The sequence below is a fragment of the Urocampus carinirostris genome, chromosome 14 (genome assembly GCF_059441175.1).
Source record: "Urocampus carinirostris isolate Australia breed hairy pipefish chromosome 14, RoL_Ucar_1.0, whole genome shotgun sequence".
Taxonomy (NCBI): Eukaryota; Metazoa; Chordata; class Actinopteri; order Syngnathiformes; family Syngnathidae; genus Urocampus; species Urocampus carinirostris.
The window spans coordinates 2,615,967-2,635,000 of NC_142362.1; the positions used below are offsets into that span (position 1 = coordinate 2,615,967).

The 19,034-nt window shown below is 39.3% G+C and overlaps 1 protein-coding gene across 2 annotated transcripts in view; it reads right to left on the minus strand.

Annotated features, from left to right (window-relative positions):
• Positions 1–492: 492 nt before the first annotated feature.
• dgkh (diacylglycerol kinase, eta) overlaps positions 493–19,034 on the minus strand; it is an 82,807-nt gene continuing 64,265 nt past the window's right edge. For both annotated transcript variants that reach the window (XM_088352484.1, XM_088352483.1), the window contains 6 exons: positions 18,634–18,739; positions 14,879–14,971; positions 13,498–13,617; positions 13,297–13,402; positions 7,100–7,230; positions 493–5,188 (listed from right to left, as the gene is read on the minus strand). In XM_088352484.1, coding sequence (XP_088208610.1) covers positions 5,102–5,188; positions 7,100–7,230; positions 13,297–13,402; positions 13,498–13,617; positions 14,879–14,971; positions 18,634–18,739 — 643 coding nt within the window. In that variant the 3' untranslated portion in view covers positions 493–5,101. The remainder of the gene's footprint in view (positions 5,189–7,099; positions 7,231–13,296; positions 13,403–13,497; positions 13,618–14,878; positions 14,972–18,633; positions 18,740–19,034) is intronic.

The following is a 19,034-nucleotide window of genomic DNA, read 5'->3' on the forward strand; positions in this document are numbered from 1 at the left end:
AAGAAAGATTCAGGGGGAGAGAAAGAAAGAGAACAAGGGGAGAAATAGAGAAAAATAAAGTTGAAGAAAATGTTCTGTCTTTAATAAATAACTTCCACTGGTGCCAATTCGAATATATAAATTGAGGACTTTGTATGTGATTGAAAAAATATTGAATTAAGTACTGTTCAACCTCCCATTTTGCTCCTCTTTACCGGAATAAAACATCAACTAACTTCTCCTCCATGCGTTGTGGAAAAGAGCAGCTCGCCATTTTCCTTGGTCCCTCCACGAAAAAAAGAATAAATAAAGAATAAGCTGCGCCGTATTTAAAGCCACTGTGTTAAAATTTACAGTATGTTTCTAAAGGCAAGAATACTACAAAACAAATACTTCACATAGGAAATATCAAATACTGTGAAAAACGAAAAAAAGAATAAGCAGCGGTGTTTCAAATGTAGCAAAAACATGCTTTCCGGCTAATTTTCTATGATCGATCGTAAACTGTCTACCAAGCCAGCCGTGTCCAAAGTCCGGCCCGGGGGCCAGTTACGACCCGTGATCAAATTTTTACTGGCCTACGGTCTCAGTCATAAAATTAATAAGATGTTGACCGCAGTATAAAATACATTTGTACACTCCCAAAAGTAATTTCTTTAAAATAACAACTTCACCAGATGATGGCAGTAGCCAACTTACCTTTAGCTTTCCGTGAAAAAATTAGCCTACCCCATTTCATGGCGACTGTTTAAAAAAAAAAAAAAAAAAAAAAAAAAAAAAAAAAAGGAAAGTTGGTTATGAGGGTGCAAGTGGAAATTGAAGTATTTTTTTCACCGAAATCCAAAAGTATCTAACATCAAGAGGCACTGCCAGACCAAACACGCTGACAAGCTAACTGGAAACTGTGAAAAGGCAACTGTAAGCACGAGACTTTACGAGTCAAATGAAAATGCTACACCTGTGAGCTAAGAGGTTCGTCACCCTGATCGCACAAGCGCTACAAACGGAGGGTCAATTTATCAAAGACTGTTCAGAGAATGCCAGGCTGAATAGTCGGCCCCTAGCATATTTTCAGCATACCGAATTTTGGCCCTGAAAAGTTTGGCCACCTCTCGTACTAAACCTACTGACTTATCTACAACATCCTAAACAACTAATCATGGAAGCACCACTGGAAGAAATATGTGTCTAGGGGAAGCCGTTTGTGTCCAACTGTTTAAGAAATATTGCACCACTATTCCAACACGACAGCATCATGCATGATTTGCAAGCGTCACGGTGACACACATTGCTCAACAGTGACTTGCAAAAGTATTGCCCCCTCGGAGAACTTTTTGACGCATTGCCGTATTTCAGGTTTCAAACTTGTAAACATTTCTATGAATCAAAAACATGTGAGATTCAATCGTGAAAACAAATGACATTTATTTAACTGTTACGGTTGCCATGGCGCCCGATTGGTCCCCGCCGTGTGGCGCCAGGTTCCGTCACGGTGGCCACGGCGCCCAATTGGCCCCGCCCATGGACACCAGCTAAAACGCGTTGACAGATTGCTCCCTGAGTACTTGAACGCTGTCTTGTGAGTTGCCTTTTGTTGGAGCGTCTGCAAAACTCCTGCTAAACTCTGCTGTGATACGTCAAGCCGTGTGAATCCCCGTTTTTGTCTGTGTTTTGCTCCTGTTTTGTTCTCGCCCCGATCTGTTTGATTTTGACCACTTCCTCGTTCCGATCAATCTACCACCGCGACCAACGATCCCCGGATCGAGTGTGCGCTCATTCCTCTTCTCTCCAATAAACTGAGTAACGTTACGCGAGTGGGTTCTGATTCCTGTTTCCTGTTCTGGTACTGACATTAACATTTTAACATAAAAAAATTAAAAAGTACGCAATGCAGAATATTGCCCCCTGTTGAGTGAATACTATGTACAACCTCCTTTTACAGCGATCACAGCTACAATCTTCTCGTGTCCCATTGCAGAGCATGATGCTGCCACCACCATGTTTGACAGTGATGATCGTTTTACTCTTATGCCAAAGTAAAGCTTTAAGTTTAGCCCAAAAAGTTGAATTTTGTCTGACCAGAGCATCTTGTCTCAAATATTTGTGGATTCTTTCCAACGCCAAATAGCCCTTTATCACGGTTGCCATGGCGCCCAATTGGCCCCGCCCATGTGGCGCCAGCTGCGGCTCTTTGACAGATTGGCTTCCCTTCTATTTAAGCTCAATGCTCTCACTCACCCTTTGTCAGTCTGTCAACGAACCTCTGCACCCGCAATAGGTGGGTTTAGACGGTCCGGTTTCCTGCTTGTGTTTCCTGTCCGGTATTGTTCCCGTCTATTTTGTCCTGTTTAATATCGATCGCCAGTTTTGTTCCCGTCTAGTTTGTCCTGTTTGATTTCGATATCCAGTTTTGATATCAATCCTGTCCGGTATCGACCCCACCCCCCTGATATCTGCTCGTGCAATTGGTATCAATCTCGTCGGCCTCTGGCTTCCTGTCATTCCACGCCCGTCTCTGCCTTACGTCTTCTGCCCAACAATTGCCGAATCACTGGCAATTGGGTTAACGTACATGACTGCCCCATTTCCCGTAATATAAAAGCTTGTGTGAGAAACGTCACACATTTGGGTTCTCCTCCTGTTCCAGGTTCTTGACACCCTTTTTCTGGTATTATTTCCAAAAGGGCCTCTACTGGCCACTTTTCCATAAAGGGCAGATTTATGCAGAATACAAACAGATTGTACTACCTCAGCTGTGTATGCCTGGAGGTCATCGATTGTGATCACGGGTCTCTTGGTTGCTTCTCTGATTAGTTTTCTCATTGATTAAGCCAAAAGTTTAGAGGAATGGCCAAGTCTTTTTTTGGTTTTCAATAGTTTATGCGCCCTCTATTTTAATACAATTGATAGAACAGTGCTCTAGGAGATCCGTGAAAACTTTGAAATCTTATGTATCCCATTCCTGCTTTGAACTTTTCTAAAACTTTATTGGGGACCTGCTTGTTGTGTTCTATGGTCTTCATAATTCCAACAGGTGGGTAGACAGGTGGATTTCATTTGTCATTGTTAGTCACTTAGATTGACATTGGATCATTTATGAATCATCCGGAAACTTCTGGTATCAGGTGGCTGAACTGAGATAACAGGGGGGCATTATTTTTGCAACACCTAACAGTATTTTCGTCTTGGATATAAAATAAAATGTTGATATGATTTGATTCCCTTTCACAATTGTGTCTCACATGTTGTTGATTCTTAGAAAATATTTTTAGTTTGTTGGCTTTACGTCTGAAACCTAAAATGTGACAATTTGACAAAAAACTTCTTGGGGGCCAACACTTTCGCTAGACACCGTCATCTGTACTGTAAATATAGAAATGCACAGTATTAACAATTTCAACTACCAAACAAAGGTAATACACAAAAAATACCGGTACAGGTTTACCAGGTTAACAAAAAACCTAGATCGCCAAAATTTGGGTGTATTAGTGTTTCATCAAAGAGTTAATTTGTGAAAATGTTTTCACTTTGTTAAAAGTATTTGCACTTGCATAAGACAAAAAAACACATTTCCTCATTTATTTGATAAAAATAACGCCTGAAATTTCAGGAAAGTGGAGTGCGGGATTTGAAAATTGTTACTCTCTGCCGCCATCTCCTGGCTTAAAGTGAGGATTGCAGCCTTAGGCAGCCTGCTCATAACGCTCGTGCATGTACAGGCATTTCACAAACTCTCCTTTCATCGTCTATTTTGGGGTTTGGGTTAGCGTTGGGGTACTAAAAGTGGGCCTTTTCTTACTTTCACCATTCTCAAGCTGCAATGACAATGAGAATTGAAGAAGAAGAAACTATTTTTCTAGGGACGAGCATGGCGTCTTTCGTAAGCATCCCCTCCTAGCCCCCTTTCCTCGAACTTAATGCTTTCCGCCCCGAACAGCTCTGATAAAAGTGAGTAAAAAGCAGATGGGAAAAAAAAGCATATAGCCTCTTTGAACTCAGAGGGGCATCGTTAACACATACTTGAGAAAGTAACTTTTTAAGGACACAGTCTTTGAATAACTTGAGCGAGAAGTCTATTTGAGGAAATGAAAAAAAAAATCAATGTTTTCTCAAAGACACCCTACTCGTAAGGCAGGCGTGTCCAAAGTCTGGCCAGGGGACCAGTTACGGCCTCTGTCATAAAAAAAATAATATGTGGCCTGCCAGTAATGTTGACCACAGTATTCAAAATATTTTTGCAAATTCACCAGTTCATTTCGGACATGGCGACTGGAAATTAAAAAAAAGGAAAGTTGACTGTGAGGGCCGCCGCCTGCAGAAAAAGTTGCGATTGTAGTATTTTTTTCACTGATTCGCCAAGAGACTGTGGCTGTTTTCAATCAATATAATATCAAGAGGCACTGTCAAAACAAACATGCTGACTACAAAAACCTAACTGGATACTGTGAAAAGGTGAAGCAACTGGAAGCTGTTTTAACGACACAGGAGCTCTTTTTCACTAGACCCTGCGAGTCGAATGAAAATGCTACAAGGACGAGCTACAAGGTCACAATGCTGAACGCATTATGAAAGACTGTTCAAAGAATGCCAGGCTGAATAGTTCGCCATTACACATTTTCAGCTTGATTTTCCATTATCCCCCTGAAGCGTTCCTTTCGATAATTTCCTTAAAAAACAATGGCACTCGATGCAAATCTTTCCCACGTCAGGAATAAGAAATAAGTTAAAAGTGTACACGGAATCCAGAAAAAAACACTCTCAGTAGTCACAAATGGCACTCGCGATAATACTTATTTGCAAAGTTAACTTGTTCAAGTGTTACCACAAAACTCGAAGACACTAAAGCATGCGAACAAACCCTAAACGGCAAAACATGCTGTCGTCGAAGGAACCGCCGCTCACCCTCGTTTGTGGAAGTCCTGCTTTTGCTACTCGTTTGTTATCGGTTTGGTTGCATACTCTGTGTGTGTGATACGTGGATTGTTATTGTCGAGGAAATGGCTTTTTTTATGAGGGTCCTTCACTCGTTCCCCTCGCGCCCGACAGAATCGGTTTTCTTCGCTGATGCGCGTTGAGGAACCTGCATCCGTCTTCCTCCTCTTGAGAAGCATTTGCTTCAGGATTAAAGATCTACCATGGAGGCTTTGGCCAGATCCTTAGTTCCCTGGAGGATTCTCTTCATATGACCCACTTTCGATATCCCCAGATCCTGCAACAGAGACAGAAAACATCGAGTTGTCATCGAGGATGAATATTAGGGTTTCTCCAGTTTCAATTCAAGGCTTTTTAAGAATTTTTAAGGTCCTTTCAAGGTTTCTTCATGTTGAGGTTTTTGAGTTTTTCCTTGCCCTCATGTTGGTTTTAGATCAGGTGTCATAATAGTCTGTAGTTTGCTATAATCTGTGGTCTGTGCAGGCCTTTGAGACTCCTTGTGATGAAGGGTGTCACAAATAAACATGACTTGACTTGACGTTTTTGAGTTTTTCCTTGCCCTCATGTAGGTTTTGGATCAGGGGATGGTGTCATAATAGTCTGTAGTTTGCAAGAATCTGTGGTCTGTGCAGGCCTTTGAGACTCCTTGTGATTAAGGGCATCACAAAAACACATGGCTTGACTTGAGGTTTTTGAGTTTTTCCTTTCACTCATGTAGGTTTTAGATCAGGTGTCATAATAGTCTGTAGTTTGCAAGAATCTGTAGTCTGTGCAGGCCTTTTAGACTCTTTGAGATTAAGGGCGTCACAAATAAACATGCCCTGAGTTGACTGAGGTTTCGAGTTTTCCCTTGCCCTCATGTTGGTTTTAGATCAGGGGGTGGTCTAATAATAGTCCGTGGTCTGTGCAGCCCTTTGAGACTCCTTGTGATGAAGCGGCGTCACAAAAAAACATGGTTTGACTTGACTAAGAGTTTTTGAGTTTTTTCCTCGCCCTCATAAAGGTTTTAGATCAGGTGTCATAATTGTCTGCACTTTACAATAATCTGGTCTGTGCAGGCCTTTGAGACTTTTTGAGATTAAGGGTGCCACAAATAACTAGACTTGACTTGACTAAGGTTTTGAGTTTTTCCTTACCCTCATGTTGGTTTTAGATCAGGGGATGGTCTAAAAATAGTCCGTGGTCTGTACAGCCCTTTGAGACTCCTTGTGATTAAGGGCATCACAAATAAACATGGCTTAACTTGACTTGAGGTTTTTGAGTTTTTCCTTGCCCTCATGTAGGTTTTAGATCAGGGGATGGTGTAATAATAGTCTGTGGTTTGCAATAATCTGTGGTCTGTACAGCCCTTTAAGACTCCTTGTGATTAAGGGCATCACAAAACAACATGGCTTGACTTGAGGTTTTTGAGTTTTTCCTTTCCCTCATGTTGGTTTTAGATCAGGTGTCATAATAGTCTGTAGTTTGCAATAATCTGTGGTCTGTGCAGGCCTTTGAGACTCTATGAGATTAAGGTCGTCACAAATAAACATGACTTGACTTGACTTGAGGTTTTTGAGTTTTTCCTTTCCCTCATGTTGGTTTTAGATCAGGGGATGGTCTAATAATAGTCCGTGGTCTGTACAGCCCTTTGAGACTCCTTGTGATGAAGCGGCGTCACAAATAAACACGGTTTAACTTGACTTGAGGTTTTTGAGTTTTTCCTTGCCCTCATGTAGGTTTTAGATCAGGTGTCATAATAGTCTGTAGTTTGCAATAGTCTGTGGTCTGTGCAGTCCTTTGAGACTCTTTGTGATCAAGGGTGTCACAAATAACTAAACTTGAATTGATTCAGGTTTTGAGTTTTTCCTTGCCCTCATGTAGGTTTTAGATCAGGGGATGGTGTCATAATGGTCTGTAGTTTGCAATAGTCTGTGGTCTGTGCAGCCCTTTCAGACTCCTTGTGATTAATCGCGTCACAAAAAAAATGAATCTTAGTTTTGCCTTATTTTGAGTGTCTTAAACTTAACAACTCTAAACTCTCTTGGCAATACCAACGGATTAGTATCTGTTCCACCACTGAGCAAGAGTCAAACAGAGAAAAGCCAGGCAGAGCAATGCGATGCAGCACGACAGGGAGCCATTCAAGAAACACCCCAGAGGACAGAAGAAGCCATTTGTGACTTCATGCTTTTGTGTTCGCGTGCACCTTCAGGTCCCTCCTCTCCAGGTGCAGAAGTTCGGAGCCTCGGATGTCGTGTCGGATGAAGGTATCCCGATACTCCCCCAGACTCATCTGCTCCAGCCAGACTCCCACCTCGTCCGTCCCCCATCTCTCCACTACACAACCACAAACAAACACACACACGTGCACAAAGCAGAGCAAAGAGAAGCTCAGAGTGCCTTCCAGGTACGCCAAACAAATTTGGCATATTCTCCACACACACCAAAGTCCATTTCCTCAATCGGTGGCTCTTTAGGAACTCAAATGAAAGCTTCCCTGAATATCAAAATCAGGTAGTTTGAGTTAACTTATCTTATATTGCTAACCAGAGTTGGAGAGTAACGACATGTATATAAACGGCGTAACAGGTGCATTTAGTCAAAATAAGTATCATAAATTGATTTAGAAGTATCATAAAACGCCTTCTCCATCATGATTATAATCACCGAACGAAAATGAAAGCTTCCCTGAATCTTTATCAAAATCAGGTAGAACGTTTGAGTTAACTTATATTGCTAACCAGAGTTGGAGAGTAACGACATGTATATAAACGGCGTAACAGGTGCATTTAGTCAAAATGAGTCTTATAATTTGATGTAGAAGTCTTATAAAACGCCTCGTCCATCATGATTATAATCACTGAACGAAAATGAAAGCTTCCCTGAATCTTTATCAAAATCAGGTAGAACAATTGAGTTAACTTATATTGCTAACCAGAGTTGGAGAGTAACGACATGCATGTAACCGCGTAACAGGTAAATTTAGTCAAAATAAGTATCATAAATTGATTTAGAAGTATCATAAAACTCCTTGTCCATCATGATTACAATCACTGAACGAAAATGAAAGCTTGCTTGAATCTTTATTAAAATCAGGTAGAACAATTGAGTTAATTTCTTATGTTGCTAACCAGAGTTGGAGAGTAACGACATGCATGTAAACGGCGTAACAGGTGCATTTAGTCAAAAGAAGTACCGTGGAACCTCGGTTTTCGAACGCCACTCAGTTGGAACAAATCGGAGTCCGACCAAAAATTTCGAGAAAATTCTTGCTTCGCTGTTCGGTCAAAAAGTTGGAGTTCGAACGCAGGTAATGCGTGAGTGCGTACCTTCATGTTTTCGTACGGAAGATTACGATAACGCGAACGTACGATTAGCCTGGGTTAGCTTTATGTTTACGTTAAACATTCAGGGTGTTGGAACGGAGCCCAACATTGAGGGTGTTGGGACGCAGCCCCCTTTCCAATGAACCGCTCACCACTTGTTGCGGAGACCCGGGTGCTAAATGACTTGTAGACGACCAGATTTTTTTATTTTTACACGTTCATGTTATCGTAATCTTTCGTGCGGAAGATGACGCTAACGCGAACGTACGATTAGCTTGGGTTAGCTTTATGTTTACGTTAAACATTCAAGGTAAACATTCAGGGTGTTGGAACGGATTAAAACGATTTACAATATTTTTAATGGGAAAAACGATTTCGGTGATCGAACAAATCGGTTTTCGAACAGGGTTCTGGAACCGATGATGGTCGAGAACCGAGGTTCCACTGTATTATGATTTTCTTTAGAAGTATCATAAAACGCCTCGTCCATCATGATTACAATCACTGAACGAAAATGAAAGCTTGCCTGAATCTTTATCAAAATCAGGTAGAACAATCGAGTTAACTTCTTATGCTGCTAACCAGAGTTGGAGAGTAACGACAAGCATATAAACGGCGTAACAGGTGCATTTAGTCAAAATAAGTATTATAATTTGATTTAGAAGTATCATAAAACGCCTTCTCCACCATGATTAGAATCACAATGTGTGTGCCGTGTTGGTCAGACTGTCTAGATTGCATGTTTGTCACACGGTGATGCAGGTAAAAGCGCTTTTCCTTTCTAAGTATTAACCTCAACGGGTAATACTTACGTTCTAGGTATTAACCATACCTGAATCTGTCATGATTACTGATTCGGGGCACCTGCGGCTGCCCCGTTGGCGCCAACAGCCCTGAGCGCTGATCGGTTCCCTGACTCCTTTTAAACCCCAAGAGGAAGCTGTCAGACCGTCCAGCGAACCTACGCTTTTGCTAGGAAAGCTCCGTACCTTCTGACAATCTCCTGCCCTGTTTTCTCCTGCCTGATACCTGTTGCCGACCTATTTCTGGACCCGTTTCTGCCCTGCTCTTCCGTCCCGGCCATCGACCTGTTTTGCCCTGTTTCCCGCCTGATACTTGTTACCGACCTTTTTTCTGGACTCGTTACCGCCCTTGCTCCCCCGTCCTGGCTATCGATCAGCTTTCCCGCCGCCCACGACTGTCCTCGCTCGACACGGAAGTGCCACTTCCGTGTTCCTGCCATCAGCTACCCTGTGTCCGCCGATCATCGGATCGTGGAAACAAGCACTGCTCTCTTTTCTCAATAAAACTGAGTAAAAACGAACGCGATTGGGTCCTGTCTCCGTCTCTGGCTTGTGACAGAATCTATAATAATGTCTGTAAAGACTTTCTGTCACGGTTGCCATGGCGCCCAATTGGGCCCTGCTGTGAGTTGCCAGCTTCTGTTACGGTTGCCATGGCGCCCAATTGGCCCCTCCCGTGGGCGCCAGCTGGAGCAGTATTCAAACGCTGTCCTGACAGTCCCCTTTTGTCGGTCCGTCTCCGAATCTCAGTTTTTCCCGTGTTTTTGCTCGTTTTTCCTCCCGCCACGATCTATTTGATTTCGACTTTTTCTGTTCCCGACAGCGTCATCGCTCGCCACGGAAGTCTGAGGAACCTACTCCCCACGACCAAAGATCTGCGGATCGAGTGTGTCTTTTTTCCGAAAAAAAAAACTCTGAGTAACGTTACGCGAGTGGGTTCTGTTTCCTGTTCTGGCTCTGACACTTTCAAGTATTTGACTAGGTATAAACTAATGATTTATGAGTCATTTAAAACTTTTCATTGTGTGTTTTTCTTAAAAAAATAAGGAGCTTGTGTACGCAAGAGTGCTACAAAACTACAAATAAATGAGACCCACCCCAAAAACATGCTGTTGGCTACAATAAGGTAGATGAATCAAATACAGTGGAACCTGGCTAGTTCGCGGTTCCACTTTTGCGGGTTCAGAGCTTCGCGGGTCTAAAAAATATACCTTACCTTCTCAATAAAAGCATTTATCGACTTGACGCCATTGAGCGCGAGCTTATGTCAACTGACGACACGGTGTGGACACTCTTGTTGTGAAGGGGAGGGGGAGGCCCTGACACAATGCTTAGTCATTGCCGCTTCGCTCACCCCCCCTCCTTCAACTCCTCCCACCTCACCCCTTTCTTATGTGGCGCTGTTTATCATGGAGGAACTCGGCGACGCGACGTAAGTATATTCTCTTCTGTCACATTTCATCTCAAGTTTGACTTTATTATACCAAAAGCGAGCGGTTGTTTGTACGACCTAAACATGGCTAATTGTGTCTGGTTTCGTGTATTTGTTGTAAAAGCCGTTCGATGCCGGTAGCCAAAGTATGTTGTTATTGTCAGAAGGTAGCTTTTTCACTTTCATTAAAATGAAACGTTGTTTCCCAAAACGCTTCACAAACACTCATCAACTTACCATTGCGACCCGGGACCCGGGTTTGTTTCCCTCTGCATCAAATATCACATTTTCACTGTTTTTATTTTCAATATGTAACCGGTAGTGTTAACGAGCGAAATAAAGTGAAATAGCTGCATGTGGTTGAGAGCGGTTAATTTAATCCTACTGAATGGTTCGTAGTGGTTTCGCCGCAGTCCTATTCCGTGTACATACAACATATTTTACTTTTTTTTTTTTTGTTATAACATGAATTTCTCTCTCTCTCTCTCTCTCTCTCTCTACCCGTATTCTATATGGTGTACTGTATACCTGTATACGTTTTTTTAAGCATTTGCGGATTTTCAGTTTTCGCGCGTGGTCTCGGTCCCCATTGACCGCGAAAACCGAGGGATTACTGTACTCCTCAAAATCCTGCCTGCTTTAAAGCCACTGAATGAGGAAACATTTTCATCGCACACACCACAAACCATGTGGTATATCATTGAGGAAAATAACAATAAAAGGAAGGTAGGAAAGGAAAAAAATGTTAAAAATTGCAGGAAAAAGAAGTAGGAAACCGAAACTTTTCAGTAGGGTCCGAGAGCAACATGCATGCAAATCAGTCGAGCATTTGTCTCAACAGCAAAGAGGAAAAAGTGGAGAGGTGGACTCAATGCTAAGCTGATTCTTCTAAAAAAGCAGGACATCGAAGGACATCCGTCCCTTGTTTCTGTGACAAATCCCGATGATATTTAACTCATTCAATGCTAAGCGTCTTCTCATATTGGAAAACTCATTTTTGGAACTGTTGGAATGATATACATAAATTTATCCTACAGTTGACATTAATGTGTTATAAGTGTTCTCAGCCCTTTTTGTATAGTTTTCAGCCGTAAGCTGTTCTTCAAGGCCATGAGTTGTTTTTTTGTTTCTGTCTGTTTCACATTCCAGTGGGTGCACCCTGACCTGTGCATGCCATAACTCAAGTTGTTTTTCTCCAAGAACCTTAATATTAGAAGGGAGGATTCGGGGACTTGTTCAGAGCGAGGAGGAGATTTGTAACAGCCTGGTCTCCGCCGCTCTCATGATAATGATTAATAAAGTAACCAATTCTCAATGACCGATTCTCCATGTCTTCTTTTATTTCAGAGCGTTTTATTAAAAATGTTGGGGACTTAAACCTAACAGGAACCCTGCAGAAAATGGAGTTCCGTAGATATATAGGCATAGAAAATCTCAAAAGAAAGCTTCAGCCGTCATTTTTCATTTAAAATGAAAGTATTGTTTCTAGTTTTTACCATTGTGTTATGGTTGCCGTAGCGCCCAATTGGCCCTGCCCATGTGTGTCATGGTTGCCATGGTGCCCAATTGGCCCCGCCTGTGTGGTGCCAGCTTTAGCTTGTTGACAGATTGGTTCCCTGTCAGTATTTAAACTTCAGCCTTTTGTCGGTCCGTCTGCAAATCTTTTTACACGGCAAGACCTTTTCCGCCAGTCCCGTTTGTGATCTGCTTTTCAAGTCAATGACTTCCCAAAGCGCTTTACAATGTGCTCCACATTTCCCAATAGCAGCCTTGCAGCCATGTAAGGCGCTAACCTGCTTATTGGGGGTATTAGGGGTTCAGTGTCTTACCCAAGGACACTTCGACTTGTAACAAGGACGAGCCGGGATTCGAACTGGGATCCCTTGATCCCAAGACGAGCGCTCTACCTCATGAGCTACTGCCGCAACCCGTTTTTTGCTCCTGTTTGTCTCCCGCTCCCCTGCGGCTCGTTGAGAAATTGACTTGCTGTTTATATAAAGCTAACGGACATCTGCCCCACAAGACATGGGTTCTGACTCGATCCTGTTTTCCCGTTGATGTTTCCAGTCCAGTATTGTTCCCGTTTGTTGTTGTCCTTTTTAATTTCGGGTTCCAGTTTAGTTTCCGTCTGTTTTTGTGCTGTTTATTATTTTCTCCAATTTTCGTTCCCGTCTAGTTTCTCCTGTTAATTTTCGATATCCCGATCTTCGTTATCTATCCTGTCTGTCACTGTCCGGTATCGAGCACATCTGTCCAATATCAACTCAGGCAATTGGAATCAGTCTCATCGGTTTCCGGCTTCCGGTCTTTCCACGCTGGACCGGCTACCGAATGTGCGTGACTCCCCATTTCCCATAAAATAAACTTGTGTGATAACATCACGCGATTGGGTCCTGCTTCTGTTCTGGTTCTTGACACATTGTTTAGAAAACAAAAATTAAACATAAGTTTTTTTGAAAATACAGATGCTTCCCTACTTACGAACAGACCGAGAAGCAAGAAGCAAAAACAACCTGAAGAGCCATTTAGGACCCGAAAGAGCCGGTTCTTTTTAGTGAGCCGAGCCGAAGAAGCCGGTTCTCGAAAAACTCTACTGACTTTACTCGACTTCGTTCTACTTCGACCTTTACTTCAAAATACCGCATTTAGAAAACAGCGTCAGGGGAACCCGTGTATTTTGACCTTCATGCACTGTCACTTTGACTTAATTGGCTTCTTAATTATCAATTTTGAGCCCTGATTTTTGTGAGCTGGCTAGATTTTCTTGTGCGCTGAGGGAACATGGCTACAGTCCCGATTTTCTTTGTTCCCGTCTGCAGAAAGAAACGGGGTGGGGTTTTACCTGACTGCGGGCTGGTCTTTTTGGCAACTTTCTCCTTCTTGAACTTGGGTACTATGCGAAAGACGGCGCTGCGACTGTTCCTCTTGCCGTAACCCAGAGACTGGTCCTGGTACACAAGCACAGTCAACCTATAGCCTTTCATGGAGCAATCCCCGTCACGTGGTATGACTCGGTTGTACGGAGTTTGTACACGGCGCTCACCTCCTCATCGTTTGGTTGCAGGATGTGGTAGAGCCACGATATCTCTCCCACTTTTCCCAGTTCCAGTTCGACATTCTGCAGGGCACTGGAAAGCTGCTCTTCGTCGGGTGGGTCCAGTTGCTACCGGGGGCAAATATTAAATTAAATTTTGACATATTGACAGAGTTCAGGCTTCAAAATTTAAAAGCTAAAAAACTTGAAAATATGTTCTGTGAGACACAGTCGTGAACTGGAACCAAGCTCAGTTCCTTTACTTGCCTGTTGGCAGTCCGTCACCGAACCTCTGTATCTACAAGGCAAGCATTTTGACTCTGACTCCGGTCGGTCCCGCTTTTTGCACCCGTTTTCCACCCGTCGTTTCCTGATCTCCCCGTTTGTCTCCCCCTACGACCTGTTTTTTGACCCCGACCACGTTTTGCCCTCCCGTCCCGGCTTACGACCCGTTTTTGATTTGGATCACCTGTGCCTGCTCATTTGGCACCAGCCACTGCGGGCTATCTGATTGGTTCCCTGTCTTTTTTTAAGCCCAGTCCTGTCATTCTCCGGTTGTCAGTCCGCCAGCGAACCTCTGTTTCTACAAGGCAAGCATTTTGACCCTGACTCCCGTCGGTCCCGCTTTTTGCACCCATTTTCCACCTATCCCTTCCTGATCTCCCCGTTTGTCTCCGGCTACAACCTTTTTTTTGACCCCGACCACGTTTGTCCTCCCGTCCCAGCTCACGACCCGTTTTTGATTGGAATCACATGTGCCTGCTCATTTGGTGATTGGGTTTATCCTTTGTTCTGGACGGGACACTTTTCGTCCCATATACTTTCGTCTCTTTCTCTATTTTTTGCTTTCTCCTTCTCTCCTTCTCTCCACTTTTCTCTCCTTCTCTCTTTCTATCTCTCTTTTGATTTCTTTCTTTTTCTCTATTACTCTCCACTTTTCTCTCCTTCTCTCTTTCTATTTCTCTTTTGATTTCTTTCTTTTTCTCTCTTTCTCCCTCTGTGTCTTTTTTCATCCTTTTGCTCTCTCTTCCTTTTGTCCTTTTTTCTCTATTTTCTCTCTTTCTCTATCTCTCTCTTGCTTTCCCCTTCTCTCTTTTGCTCTTTCTCTCTTTCTTTCTTTCTCTTTCTCTCTCTCTCTTTCTATCTCCCTCTCTCTTTTTCCTTATCTCTCCCTCTCTTTGTCTTATTTCTTTCTTTCTTTTTTTTTCTTTCTCCTTAATCTACTAGTCCGTCCCATAAGAGAATGTTTGTTCTATCGTGTGGCCCCCGAGGCATGTTTGAAGCCTGAAATATGGCAAAATGTCCAAAATTTTTGGGGGGGGCAATACTTTTGCAAAGTCACTAAATATGGTCAAAAATGCCAATAAAATCTCGGTTAGGGCGGACATACCAGAGATACCCGTCCCACGAGGAGTGATTCAGTCTCGTTGTACAAAGCCTTGACGGTGCTGGCCACTTCGATTGCTGTGTTCCTGGACAGACTCTGGAACGCATATTAGTTCAAAAACACGTTTTAGTCGATAAAAACAATATCATTGACAAAAAAACTAGTTTATAGCAGAATTTTCAAAAACATTAAGCGAGCTAAACGGCTACTTAGGGCCCTGCAACCACTAGGGGGCCCCCTAGAGTGGTTCACCTATTAGGTGCCAACATTGACAGTTTTTGTGTCCACTAAAAATACTTCTACCGAAAAACAATAAAAATACTACACAAAAACTACAAAACTAAATATCAAATATCGTGCTTAAAAACAGGGACCTCATATATTGTTTTGCTTTCCTTATGAAAATAATAAAAAAAATAGTATAAAATTACTACAAAAATAATGCTACAGAAATATTATATTACAAAATACTACTACAGAATAATTTACTCCGAAATTACTACGAAAACACAACAACTGTAATATTACAAAAATACTACTCTGGAAATAATGTAAAAATTCTATAAAAATACTTCTGAAATACTGCTTTGGAAATACATCAATTATACTTCTACTGACAATACCAATACAAAATACTATAAAACAGAAAATTACAAGAGAAATATTACTACAAAAATATAACTAGGAGAAGTTTACAACAGAAATACTACAAATTACATCTATAGCGATACTGAATTTTTCCTATGGAAATATCACAACAATTCTACAAAAATAAAACTAAAGTAACACTATACTACAAATATACTACAGAAATACAACAAGAAATATGTATTATATGGAAATACTACAAAATACAACACAGATAGCACAAAATACGTAAGAAACATCAATACTACAGAAATACTACAAAAATACCATTATCATTAAACTACGGTAATATTAAAAAAATACTAAGAAAATACTACAGGTATACAACAAAAACTCGACTTATCGAAACACAACAAAAGTACTACAGATTTACTAAAAATACTACTATGGATATGCTACATAAAAATCACCTTAGAAATATTACAAAAATAGTACAAAAATAAAACTACAGGAACACTGTACTAAACTATAGTAATAATAATAAAAATAATAAGAAAACACTACAGGTATACAACAAAAATCGACTTATCAAAACACAACAAAAGTACTACAGAAATACTAAAAAATACTACTATGGATATACTACATAAAAATTACTTCAGAAATACTACAAAAATAGTACAAAAATAAACCTACAGTAACACTGTACTACAAAAATACTACAGAAATTCAACATGAAATATGTAATCTATGGAAATGCTACAAAATACAACAGAAATACTACAAAAATACTAAAAAACTAATAAAACTACAGTAATACTACAAAAATACTATTATCATTCAACTATGGCAAAAATTAAAAAAATACTAAGAAAATACTACAGGTATACAACAAAAATCCACTTATCGAAACACAACAAAAGTACTACAGAAATACTAAAAAAATACTACTATGGATGTACTACATAAAAATTACCTGAGAAATACTCCAAAAATACTACAAAAATACCACTACAGTAACACTGTACTACAAATATACTACAGAAATATAACGAGAAATATGTATTATATAAAAATACAACAAAATACAACAAAGATAGTACAAAAATACGAAAAACACAATACTACAGTAATACTCCAAAAATACTATCATCATTAAACTATGGTAATAATAAAAAAAAAAATACTAGGAAAATACTACAGGTATACAACAAAAAATCCACTTATCGAAACACAACAAAAGTACTACAGAAGTACTAAAAAATACTACTTTGGATGTACTACATAAAAATTACCTGAGAAATACTACAAAAATACTACAAAAATACCACTACAGTAACACTGTACTACAAATATACTACAGAAATATAACAAGAAATATGTATTATATAAAAATACAACAAAATACAACAAAGATAGTACAAAAATACGAAAAACACAATACTACAGTAATACTCCAAAAATACTATCATCATTAAACTATGGTAATAATAAAAAAAAAAATACTAGGAAAATACTACAGGTATACAACAAAAAATCCACTTATCGAAACACAACAAAAGTACTACAGAAATACTAAAAAATACTACTATGGATATACTGCATAAAAATTACTTCAGAAATACTACAAAAATAGTACAAAAATAAACCTACAGGAACACTGTACTACAAAAATACTACAGAAATACAACATGAAATATGTAATATATGGAAATACTACAAAATACAACAGAAATACTACAAAAATACTAAAAAACTAATAATACTACAGTAATACTACAAAAATACTATTATCATTAAACTATGGCAAAAATAAAAAAATACTAAGAAAATACTACAGGTATACAACAAAAAATCCACTTATCGAAACACAACAAAAGTACTACAGAAGTACTAAAAAATACTTTTATGGATATACTACATAAAAATCACCTTAGAAATACTACAAAAATAGTACAAAAATAAAACTACAGTAACACTGTACTACAAAAATACTACAGAAATTCAACATGAAATATGTAATCCATGGAAATGCTACAAAATACAACAGAAATACTACAAAAATACTAAAAAACTAATAAAACTACAGTAATACTACAAAAATACTATTATCATTAAACTATGGCAAAAATGAAAAAAATACTAAGAAAATACTACAGGTATACAACAAAAAATCCACTAATCGAAACACAACAAAAGTTCTACAGAAGTACTAAAAAATACTTTTATGGATATACTACATAAAAATTACCTCAGAAATACGACAAAAATAGTACAAAAATAAAACTACAGGAATACTGTACTACAAAAATACTACAGAAATACAACATGAAATATGTAATATATGGAAATGCTACAAAATACAACAGAAATACTAAAAAAATACTAAAAAAACTAATAATATTACAGTAATACTACAAAAATATTATTATCATTAAACTATGGCAAAAATAAAAAAATACTAAGAAAATACTACAGGTATACAACAAAAAATCCACTTATCAAAACACAACAAAAGTACTACAGAAGTACTAAAAAATACTTTTATGGATATACTACATAAAAATCACCTTAGAAATACTACAAAAATAGTATAAAAATAAAACTACAGTAACACTGTACTACAAAAAATACTACAGAAATACTATAGAAATACTTAAAAACTAATAATACTACAGTAATACTACAAAAATATTATTATCATTAAACTATGGCAAAAATAAAAAAATACTAAGAAAATACTACAGGTATACAACAAAAAATCCACTTATCAAAACACAACAAAAGTACTACAGAAGTACTAAAAAATACTTTTATGGATATACTACATAAAAATCACCTTAGAAATACTACAAAAATAGTATAAAAATAAAACTACAGTAACACTGTACTACAAAAAATACTACAGAAATACTATAGAAATACTTAAAAACTAATAATACTACAGTAATACTACAAAAATATTCTTATCATTAAACTATAGTAATAATAATAAAAATAATAAGAAAACACTACAGGTATACAACAAAAATCGACTTATCAAAAAACAACAAAAGCACTACAGAAATACTAAAAAATACTACTATGGATACGCTACATAAAAAGGACTTCAGAAATACTACATTTTCAAAGTTTCAAAGAAATTCTATTATCTCCAAAAAATGTCGTACCTCAGGAAACTTGGGATGTGTTTTGTTAATGGCGTGCGATGCCGCGTTGACGGCGTGAGCCAACTCCTGCTCCAAGAGTCCGTTGGTCTTTGCGGCCTCGCATATCCTGTGACCCAAAAAAAAAACAGTAAAAAACAAAAAAAAAGAACAGAACAAGAAAGAAGATGCAGTTTTCCAAAACGTCCACATGATAGCAGCAAAGTATCACGACGTGTATAGGGTGCCTGTCAATTTTCTTGAGTAAGAAATAAATAAATAAACAAATAAACAAAAAAAACGTTTTTAGACAAAATGGATATGGAGTGTCTCGGTTAAGGGTTCTTTTGTAAGCTTTTGTGATTCCACGAGCCAGGAAAATAAGAAATATTTTAGGAGGCTGGCTACATTGCAAGTTTATACGT